Source organism: Myodes glareolus, chromosome 6 (genome assembly GCF_982192425.1).
Source record: "Myodes glareolus chromosome 6, mMyoGla1.1, whole genome shotgun sequence".
Classification (NCBI taxonomy): domain Eukaryota; kingdom Metazoa; phylum Chordata; class Mammalia; order Rodentia; family Cricetidae; genus Myodes; species Myodes glareolus.
Genome location: NC_142031.1, coordinates 16,530,762 through 16,541,980, shown reverse-complemented (window position 1 = coordinate 16,541,980; position 11,219 = coordinate 16,530,762). Strand labels below are relative to the sequence as shown.

The 11,219-nt window shown below is 52.7% G+C and overlaps 1 protein-coding gene across 1 annotated transcript; it reads left to right on the top strand.

Annotated features, from left to right (window-relative positions):
* Nucleotides 1-212: 212 nt before the first annotated feature.
* Nucleotides 213-3,224, top strand: Camk2n1 (calcium/calmodulin dependent protein kinase II inhibitor 1). The gene is made up of 2 exons (XM_085690403.2): nucleotides 213-489; nucleotides 1,890-3,224. The coding sequence occupies exons 1-2, from the start codon at nucleotides 324-326 to the stop codon at nucleotides 1,958-1,960; spliced, it is 237 nt and encodes a 78-aa protein (XP_085546529.1). The 5' UTR covers nucleotides 213-323; the 3' UTR covers nucleotides 1,961-3,224.
* Nucleotides 3,225-11,219: the final 7,995 nt, after the last annotated feature.

The following is an 11,219-nucleotide window of genomic DNA, read 5'->3' as shown; positions in this document are numbered from 1 at the left end:
AGGCCCCGCCCGGCTCGGCCCCCGCCCCGCGCCCGAGCGCGCCGAGGATGTGAGTCCTGCCCGCCGCCGCCGGAGCAGCCGCCACTCGCGCGCGGAGCCCGAGCGCAGCGCAGCTCAGCTGCGGGCGCTCGCTGGGTCGCTCGCGCGGGCTGCGCGCTCCTGCCCCAAGCGGTGTCCCCCGGCCTCTCGCCGGCCCCAGCGCCGCGGCAGCCCCGAGGGCCGTCCCCGGCCGGCCATCCCCGGCCCCAGCGCCGCTGACCCTGTCCACCGCGGGCGGGGACGCGGGCGGAGGAGGTGCCGCCTCGGAGCCCCCGGACGCGACCATGTCGGAGGTGCTGCCCTACGGCGACGAGAAGCTGAGCCCCTACGGCGACGGCGGCGACGTGGGCCAGATCTTCTCGTGCCGCCTGCAGGACACCAACAACTTCTTCGGCGCCGGGCAGAACAAGCGGCCGCCCAAGCTGGGCCAGATCGGCCGGAGCAAGCGCGGTGAGTTCTCCGCCCCTTACCCCCTGCGGTGCTGGTGTTGCGGCCTGGCGGGGGCGCAGGGGTCCCCCGACCACAGGGGACCTCCTGCAGGATCTAGGGATCCCTCCTGCGGCGGAAGCTGGATCGGGCCTCGGGCGCGCGTCCCATCTGTCCCGGCCAACCGCGGGGTCACCCGGGGGCGTGGTGGCCTCTAGTAGCAGGGTTTTATACCCAAGGTTTTTATACCCGCGTCCTCAACCGCACCAAAGTTTGCTTTTAGATTTCACACCCCCTCCCCCTTTTTGCGCAGTGGAGTCGCAGCTGCACTCGCTCTGCTCTGCCACCCTGGGGGAGGGGGTCCCGGGGATCCTTAGGGGTCTGCGTGGGGGCTTTGGGGAAGACGAGGGGGCGAACAGGCTCTTCACAGTTACTTGCCAGAGGGGAGAAGGTTAGCCTAGTCTGGGCGATTGGAGTTGGAAAAGCCCTAGAGATACCCAGAGGCAGAGACTAGGGCGCCGAGGTGAAGGAAGGAGATAACCCGGGGGACCGAGGTGGGCTGAGAGCCGGAGACAAAGCTCCAGCTAGGGAGCTGTACTGGGAGCGACGGCAAGCCGGGGACTCAAGTCTAGGAAGGACGACTGAGGCAGCTGCAACAATCAGGGTGACCGACAGAGATCCTCGCGTAGAGACCCAGAGTCCTGGACAGGATCATCCCGTGGCTTTAGAGGGACTGAGAAAGGCTAAGTGGAGGCTGGAGATTGACAGAAGAGACGGCCCGAGACAGAGCCCCAGGCGGCAGCGAAGGGAGGTTCTGCCCTCTGCGGTGGCACCGAGAGCGAAGGGGCGGAGGCCACCGGCCCCGGGTGCAGAGAAGGCGAGCAGGAGGGGGACACCCGCCGGAGGCCAGGCCTGAACTCTCCAGCGGTGGATCGGCGTGGGAACCGATCCCAGCCTCCCTTCCTGACTCCCAGCTTCTCTCTGATCCCGGCCTGGCCTGGTCCATCGGCACCAGTGACCTGAAGAGCTCAGCTTCCTCTCCTCTCTTCTTGGCCTCGGATACTTCTTGGTAGATGGATGCACCGGGCTGGGAAAGCACAGGGGTGCAGCCTGGCCACTGAGGGCCATAGTGCACCCGGGCTGCAGCTGGCCGCGGGGATGTCTCCTCTTGCTGGTTTTTTCTTAGAATCCAGCTAGAACCCGCGGGTTAGGCGTTAGGGCAGTTCAGAGCTAGGCAGGGAAGGGACCCCTGAATAGGAACCGAGGACGGTGGAGCTGTTCGCCCTGCCCTGCGTGGAGCAGCCAGCTCTCCTTCCTCGCTCTCCACTGCATCCCCCTAGTGAACATAGACCAAACGTCTGAGACCCCTGGCTAGGCCCAAGCTCTCTCACATGTCTCTCCCCCTCCTTTTTTATTTTTTGCAGTTGTTATTGAAGATGATAGGATTGATGACGTGCTGAAAAATATGACCGACAAGGCACCTCCTGGTGTCTAACTGCCCCAAAGACAATGAGTTGAGGGAAAGAAAAAGAAGAGTGGCGGGCCGTAACAGTTATTGGCAAAAGCGTGAGGAGGAGAAAGCACTTTGAAATTTATTATTAGATTGCTACCTACGATGAAATCAACAACCTGTGTCTCATGTCAGGCCGGGAGACAGCTGAGGTGGGAGGAGGAGGAGGGGGAAGAGGAGGAGGAGGCGAAGGCTCTGGGCTCCTCTACAAAAATAAAAGTTAAAAAAAAGCCGACATAAAAATCACTATATACACACATATAAAGAAAAAAGTCTCAGTTGCAGCTATTTGTCAAAATCAATACCTGTTTCTTTTTATATATGGTAAATATTGTGCAATTATAGATCTGGAGTTTGAACCACTTCCTGAAGCAGCACCGAGTACTTGAAGGTGCTTGCGGTCTCTGCTGATTTGGCTGTTCCCAATGTTTACATGATTTAATCTTGCAAAAATGATCCTGTGCACTTGGATGTGACATGCTGTCCAGTTTTATTATTTTTTTAAAATGTTGTTTATTCTTGGATGTATGAAAGAAAATCGGGGAAAAACGATCTCTGTAGAAACCGTCTTTCTTGGGTCACCTTCTGGAGTTCTCGGAGATGTGTTTCGGAGCAGAGGGGAAGTTTTCTATGGACCGGCGCCGGAGGAGAATCCGTGTCTTATTTTAAAGAGGTGAACTGTGCAGCTTGTGTCCTTGTTGCAGTAAAGCTTTTTGCCCAGGTTAAACTCCAACAACATGTTTTATATGTCAGAGAGAAAAAAAAAAAGACAAAAATAATGCTTGAGTATTTTCTAACCTCCCCTGGAGTCTGTTGTGTGAGCCCCCTCTTTCCTTCCCAAACAGTGTGTCACTTTATTCTCTTTAATGAACTGTAAAAAACAAAAAAATCAAATGTAATCACAAGAGTGCCAAATATCCTGAAACGCCAAAAGGCATTTTGGTTTCTTTTTCCCTGTGCTCTGAGTCCTTGTACAGGAATGCCCGGAGCGTCGTCGCTCCTGTTGTTTATAGGGGTTCTCTTAAGGCTCGCCAGTTGCCTGTTTGCATGGTATTTGCAAAAAAAAATGCCTCTTGCGTGAGGAATCTTTTACCATCTTTTTTTTTTTTCGGTTTGTTTGCAACTTTGGACCTCAAGGGGTCCCCACCCTCAGTTCCTTCTTTTCTTGGTTCCACATTCTGTATGTTGCACCTTGAACCCGCACACAGGGCTATTTCTCCAATGTACAATAAAGAACTCTTCCTGTGTCTCTCTCTTTCCTTGACCTTGTTTCTTGGGTACTTGCTGTCCATCTGACCAGAATGAGGAGCTGGTGGCTTTGGTCTGTGGGATAAAGCAATCTGGGCGGCAGGGGTGGTGGGCATCTGCCAGTGGACTGGACGGGCCAAGTTTCCGGAGAATGAATTCAGTGGGCTTTGAATTTTGCAAATTGGGCTCCTCCTGGCTTTCCCAAGGTTCTGGCCATCCTGCTGGGGTGGGAGGTTGTCGGTCCTCTTAACTTGGATTCAGTTCCCAGCTCTGATTTCCTTGCTCTCTGAACTGGAACTTCTGGAAACCTCAGTTTCCTAATCTGCAAAGAGCAGATAACCGGGCTTTTGACTGATGGAGTCTGGTAGAGGAAGAGCAACACTACCTTCCATATGGGGCCACTGGTAACACCCACTGAGCATCATTAGGGACTGGACTGGGGATACACACTCCTGGTAACTTCCAGAGCCCACTGTTCCTTTCCTGGGGATCAGTCTATTCTCTGGGGATGCCTAGCCAGGAGGTCAGAGGCACCTGCTACTCCTGTCTCCAATCACCCATTTCAAAAGCTTATTGTATAAGGGTGTGGGGAGATAACACCATCTCTGATTAAGCTGGAGGCAGTGAAGGGTGGGTTCTGGGGGTGGGATGGGAGAGAGGACTTTGGAGGAGTACTGCCCCCACTGGTCTGTTTTGCATGTAGAAGCCCCACTGCCTGGAGCTTTTAATATGTTTGTTGTAAAGCTGTCAGCCAAGGAGTCACAACACAGCTCACAGTGACAGGAGCTTGAGTGTGACTCAGACATCAGGTAAGAGTCCCCGCAGGAGGGGTTGCAGAACAGGGGCTCTAGAGGACCCGGAACGGGAGGGCGAATGTGTCATCTCCTTTGCTAGGTCTGATAGCCTCAGTGGGTACCAGCCCAGGGTTCTTCACCCTGTGGTCATTACTGGGACTGATGGGGGAGCGGGAACTGGCAGTGCCCAGCTTGCGGATGCTTGCAGATGCCAACTTCATTCTCCTAGGCACATGGTCCACTTCTTGAGTTTGGCTGTCTTCCCTCTTGAGCCCAGGCATTCCCTTTGGGAATTGAAGGTCTATAGGCTCTATAGAGTCAAGCAATGCTGTATACTCTCCCCTAGAAGGAGTGCTGGGGAAAGAATTAGGGACAGGGCCTGCCTTTTGTTCAAACAGTAATCTGCTAAGAGGGACAGAGGTCAGGTAAAAAGATTGGTTTTTTTGGGGGGGGGGAGGTCATGGTTTCTGTTGGTACCTCATCACGGCGCTGCTGTACTTAGTACTTTCTCATCCATTACCTCTCACGGTGGTCCCAACAGCCCTAGAAACCCAGAGACATTTACTTTCCAGTCACCAAAGAAACAGAGGCCCCAGAGAAGCAAAAAAGATCATCTGCATCCGTGGGCATTTTAGTGAATGCCAGACTCACAAGGGTCCCATGGAATGGACACTGTTGTTACCCTGGCTGGGCAATAGAAATCAGGTCTCAGAAAGGACCAGTCCTGCCCAGTGCCTTGTTAGCTGCGGAGGCAGGACTGGAACCCAGAGCCCACTGTCCAGGATGAGGATGCGGACAGGCTTTGGCTCCGTTCCCTGCTTCAGCTATTGTCCTTCAGCCTTTAAAGGTCCTTGTGTTTTTGGTGTGTTGTTCTGAAGCCCTGCCTATCTCCACCATCCTACACAACAGACTGCGTCACGGGTCAGAAGGGGGCAGCGTGTGGATGTGGTCAGCTAGCGCCTGAAGCTGCCCGGTGCCCTGAGCCAAGGCCGAAGGTCCATTTTAATAAGTGATGTATTAAAATGTTCCTGCTGGAGGCCGCTGGGCAGTGAAGGCAGGTCCTCAGCCTGGAATGAGACTGCCTTTCCTGAGGCCTTCATTCAGTAACAAGGAAAATAAATCTCTTAAATATACTATAGCATCGGGCAAGCATTTGGTGAGAAGGCACTTTGGGGACTGAGCAGATATCAAATTATACCAAGTGCTGGCTGGATATGTCTGAAGTATCTGGAGAGGGGAGTAATAAATATGGAAAAAGATTATTAAAAGGTGGAGGTGGGCGAGTGTGCCTCTAAACCCTCGAGCATCGACCTGGAGCATTCAGGGCTGCATCCTTTCAACTTGGCTAATTGAATGTTTTAATAAGCATCCATCTCCCTGTATTCTGCTCCTGTGGCCTGTCCAGGCTGACGGGCTGCAGGAATATCAAGGATATCGTTAAAGGAAGAACTGACAAATTAAGTTTTAAAACAGAGAAGCTTAAAGATTCCTGCTGTCTGCCGCAGATGAAGGAATGAGCCCAGGATGTGGCTGCGGAGCAGGCAACAAATTCTAGGTGTTCAAGGCCTACCCAGGGGAAGGCTCTGGTATAGAGGGAAGGGCACTGACTATGTGGCAAGCATATTCAAGACTTAGATGGCTTAGATTTGAAACCTTTATCCTGACAGTGACCTGGGACATTTCTCACGGTCTTTGGCTTTCTAGTTCTTCTATAAATTGTAAATGGTACGAAGTATCAGGAAAGCTTAGATGGGACTGTCTCTCTCCCCAGAACATAGCCTGGAACTCAGAAAGTGACAGCCCTTGATAGGAGCACCCAGGAAGTGTTTGCTGTGTATCGGGCAGTGGGTGACCGAAGTCACTGGACAAGCTGTTACTTTTTGTCATGTTTTTGTATACAGTTTTAGGTTACGGTACTCAGAGACAGGGGTAGTCTCTTTGGCGTGCAAAGGGCAGAAGTTTTCTTGAGGAGGTGGGAGTGGTTTGAGGGAGTCAGTCTGCCTGACCTCTATGACCTCCATCAGTTTTCCAAGGTTCCCACAGAAAGATGTGTGCTGTATTCTTGTTCCCCAAAGGCAGTGTCTCTGGAAGCTACGCACCCCGTCCACCCCGCCTGCCAGAAGCCTGCCTTCTCTGGATGGGAGCCACAGAGCTCACATGCCCTGGGGAGGGATGACCTTAGCTCTCTGCTTGGGTCACTTCCTTAGAAGGGCTCCATTCAGTAAGTATTGACTTAGTGCCTGCCATGTGTACCTGGCATAATGAGGAACAAACCAGGGGCTTGTCCTGGGATCAAAAATGACCACCTCCCCCCATGGAAGTGAGATTGGGACAGAGGGGCCATGCTGACTAGTTTATGTTAACTTGACCCAAGCTAGAGTCATCTGAGAGGAGGGAACCTCATTTGAAAAAAATACCCCCAAAACACCCAGCTACAGGCAGGCCTGTGGGACATTTTCTTAATTAGTGATTGATGGGGGAGGGCCCAGCCATTGTGGGTGGTGCTACCCCTGGGCTGGTGGCCCTGGGTTCTATAAGAAAGCAGGTTGAGCAAGCCAAGAGGAGCAAGCCAGTAAGCTGCACCCCGCTGTGACCTCTGCATGGGCTCCTGCCTCCTGATTCCCGCCCTATTGGAGTTCCATCCTCAGCTTTCCAAGTGGACTGTGACTTGGGATGTGTAACCAAACCAAACAAAACAAAGAAAAAAATGAAAAACAACAACAACAAAAAAGAACCCCCCCCAAACTTCTTTCCTCCCAGGTTGCTGTTTTGGTCATGGCATTTGCCTGCAGCAATTGAAACCCTAAGTCAGGAGCCTGGGGCTCCTACAGCCTCAGCGACCCGCTTTCTTAGCGTTGGCAACAGTGGGAACGAAAGACAGCTGGGTCTTGGGTATGGCCTGGCACTGAAGCATGTGACCCACTTTAAAATAAAATATCATTGGAACACTAGACTAGTTCAAGATGAGCTGCAGATGGCGGGCAAGATGTCTCATCAAGGTAAAGGCACTTTCCTCGGAGCCTGATAGCAGGAGTTTGAGTCCCAAGACCTACATGATGGAAGGAAATAACCAATTCTTGAAAGTTGTCTTCTGACTTTCATATGTATGCTGTGGCATGCATGTACTCCTAACCTCCAACAGAGAAATGCAGTGATGATGATGATGATGATGATAATGATACAGAAGACAAGTTGGGGAGACAGTGTTGAGTTGACATATATAACCCTGACTCAGTTTCTTCTATCCCTACCATCTGGTGCCATTCTGGCAAATTTTGCCTGACTAAGGAGCCAACATGGGACCATGGTTACTAACTAAACCCCACAGCTTATTCTGATTTTATTAGTTTTTATATAACGCCCTTTGTCTTCCTGCGTTCCACACTGGAGGACACTTTACAATTAGTCACCATGCCTCTTTGGGCAGCCCTTGATTGTGTTAGTTTCTTAGACTTGACTGCTGATGGAACTCTGGAGACCCGTTTTGTAGGCTGGCCTCCAAGTAAAGTGCCTTTTTCCAGGGTTTTGTTTCGGTTTGAGACGCGTTCTCTTGTAGCACAGGCTGGCCTGGAACTTAGAATGCAGCCTTGAATTTCTAAACCTCCTGTCTCTGCCTCCTGAGGGCTGGAATTACAGGTGTGCACCACCACTTTCCAGTGAGGTCTGGGGATAGAGTCTAGGGCTTCATACATGCTAGGCAAGCATCCTTCTGACTGAGCTATATCCTCAACCCCCTCATGGTTTGTCTGATTTTTTTCTCAGTGGTTTGAGTGATGGATTTTAGGAGGAAGCAACCAATCCTGTTTCCCATATCAGAGGCACGGGTAACAGATGACACTCCCTGTTGTACTGTCCTGGATCATCTGGGCTGAGAGAGTGGGATCAGTCAGGATTCCGGGTTGCAGGATTCCCCTTTTTCTTTTCTGCACACCATATTTGTTGGAGGGCAATCACCCCGCAAAGCCAAGCTTTCCACATCTAGAGGTCTGCACAGGCCATCGAGTGAGCCGTTGTCCAGTAGTTCCACGTCCAACAGAGGCAAAGGTTCAGAGAAATCGTGAGTTCCAGGCACATTGTGGGATGGGAGGAAGACCCAGAGTTTGCAAAAGCCCCACAGTGCAGCCAGATGACCGATAGATGGAGCCGTGCAGAAAAAGATTTTTTTTTTTTTTTAACAAATTAATAGAAGCGACTTCCTGTGGAGAACTGTCATCCTGGTTAAAAACTGTGCAGCATCTAATCTTTTTCTTGGAAACTCAGGCAGCTGCTCTGGTTTACACAATCTGCCTATTGGAGGGAAGGAGAAGGGGGGAAAAGCCATGTGGTCCTTATTCAGCGGTAGAGATTCTCCCAAACCATATGCAAAAATAAATCCAGGCAATGCTGGTAACCCAGGAAGCCTGGCAGCTGGAATAAAGCCTGCTGGGCAGCCTGGGGATAAAGCTCTTAGGTCCAAAGACCCAGGCCCCACCCCAGAGGGACCAAGAGTCACAGACAGACAGAAATGGGGGCTTTCCTCCTTTTCCCCTCCCTGATCCACGGGTTTGGCTTACGGTGACATCCCTCACACTGGAGGTTTTGTCCCTAACTAGGGGGAAATGACCGCCACCAGAGCCTGGAACCAGATCTCTGACCTAGAGGCAGCTGTTTTGAGGACAAAGGGTCACCAAGAGGGGGGAGGAAGTCACTGGGAGGACAAGCTGTTTTGGGGAGGACCCGGAAGTAAGCCCTGGGAAATCCTAAGAGAATGGTTGATGGGAGGGGTGTGATGGGGAGGGCAGACAGCGCCGGCACGAACCGGCCAGGGAAAGAGATGCCCTGCAGAAGGAAACTGGGTGGCCAAGGGTTTTGGGAGTTTACCCTGGGAGGGTGTTTTATGGAGGAGATGAACTTGGTGAATTCATTAATTAAGTCCACATTCATTCAACAATTTTTCTGGCAGGCAGAGAGGGGGTGTGGCTTGTGCTTGGCACTGGGGAGACACAGGCTTGCCTAGAGGGAGGCCTTTTCCGGTTCAGAAACCACAATGTCTGGTCTGTGACCTTTCAGTGACTGAATTTCGAGAGGGTGGGGGTGGGGGTGGGCCCAGGGGAAGTGTAAGCAACCTCTGGGGGAGTCCCAGCAGCTTGTTGTCACCACCCGTCCCTGAGCGTCACAAAGGGTTCACGATTTCCTTCCTTTTGGCCTAGTAGTCGGGTCTGGCCGGGTGACCATCGTCCCTGGCAAGTGTATTTTGTCTCTCTGAGACTCCGTTTCTCAATGTGATTTTTTTTTTTCCCCTGTGGCTGCAAACTAGTAGTTGCGCTGCTCTCTCACCATTTAATGACCTGAATCTTTACAGCAACTTTCTTGGGTTATTACTGTTTCACCCCCATTCTACGGATGAGGAACAGTGAGGCACAGAGCAGCAACCACACCTGCCTAATTTCCTGCGGTTGCAAAGTGGCGGAGCTGGGCCTGAAACCCAGCTAGGCTTGATCCTTGCTGCTCATGATCTGTTCAGCCCCGGTACAAGGAGGGGTTTTCACAGCTATTTTTTAGAGCTTCCTGGAGCTCAAGGACAGACTGTAAGACGCCCATTCTTTAGTGGGGGTGGAGGGTAGGTGGTGGGTAGGGGTGAGGAGTTGGGGGAGGGAGAGGGGAAAGCCAAGGATCTACTTGGCGGTGAACCCTGGACCAGGCCAGCCGGTTGCCATGGGAACGGCTGGGCGGAGATGCCGGCCAGGCAGGCAGGTTGCCCCGTCAGGGCAGTTCCGGGGAGCTCCCTCCCTCAGTGCGGGGAGTGGCACCTGGGACGGTGCTTTTCTGGCAGCCTAGGCCACAAGAATTCTTGGCTCGCAGACAGAAGAGACCACAAGTCCCCTCCAGACGTCTGAGCCTTTGCGACCTGGCCCAATCCCCCATGCACTACGGCTGGGCTGTCTTCAGTTCTTCTGTGTGAATTATTTACCAAGTCTGGCAGCCTCCCCGGAGGCCTCCCTGCCGGCCCTCCTCCCTCCTTCCTCTCTGCCCTCCCTGCCCCCGCGTGTCTCCACTTTCTGGTTCCTGCAGCCTTCTTTCTCACTGTCCAAGAAGTCGCCCAGGCTAGGGCCCAAGGGGAGCCAAGGGAAGCAGCTTTCCCTCTCTCCTTCATTTAGTGGGTGTTATGAGCCGGGGCCACTGGCTACACTTGGCATCCTCTTCTCTGACACTGGGATGGTGGTTCCTGTCCTGGTCGCTTCCAGGTCAGCTGACCAGACCCCACATGTGGCCTTTGCATTGTATCTGAGCACTAAGTCACCATTATGTACCTTTTAATTTCTGATGTGCACCACAGTGCTGAGCACCCTGCATGTGCTTCCCCAACTCTCCTAGCACTCCAACCCTTGGGGGGACACTATAGATTCTCTCCAATTCCCAGACGGAGACACAGAGGCTTGGAGAGGTTGAAGAACTGCCCTCTGGAAGGAGCCAGAAGTGGAAACAGCTGGAGCCAGCTCATGCTTTTCACCTCTGTGCACTTCTCCGGGAGCTGAAGCTCCTTCACCTGTGGTTTTTGCAGGCATCTGGTGTCTGTATGAGCGTTTGAGTGATATTTGTATGTCACAATGTAGCAAGTGTCACTGGGTGTGAGTTCCGTTTGTCACAGCTGTCCTCTGCAGGCCCTTGGTGCTAGGAATACACCAGTGAGTTAGAGATCACCTCCTGCCCTCAAATTGCTGTTGGTAGCAGGGTGACTTTTTTGGGGGGACTGTCTGAGACAGGGAGCAAAGGACAGGCACTGGCTACAGTTATATTTCAGATGGAGTGATGCCTCCTATGATAAGGGCTGGCTGCACAGAAATGGCGCTCCAGGGTGACAGATGGGCACAAGGAAGGTTTGGGGCTCCGTGGATAGAAATGTTATGGCGCAAGCCCAGTGAGAAAGCGGGAAGGCAGAACCAGAGCTGCCTTCTAACCTCCACACGTGTGCCAATCTCTCTGTCTCATAAAATACAAAAATTTAAAAAGGGTGGCGGGGGGCGGGGGCAGGAGCTCTTGGTAGGAGTGTCTAGAAGCAAGAGACAGAGATTGGCAAGTTTGGGGTTTCCTTGTGTCAGGGCAGGTCCTTTGGGAAGTGGTTGGGAAGAAAGGGGATGAGGGATCACAGGGTTCCTGGAGGGGATGAGGGTGGATCACAGGGATTCTGGAGAGAATGAGGGTGGATCACATGGGGTTCTGGA

Bases quoted from the DNA above. Each gene is read 5' to 3' on its own strand.
- Camk2n1 (XM_085690403.2), top strand. From the start codon at position 324: ATGTCGGAGGTGCTGCCCTACGGCGACGAGAAGCTGAGCCCCTACGGC. The intron at 490-1,889 runs GTGAGTTCTCCG...TATTTTTTGCAG, and splicing joins GATCGGCCGGAGCAAGCGCG to TTGTTATTGAAGATGATAGG.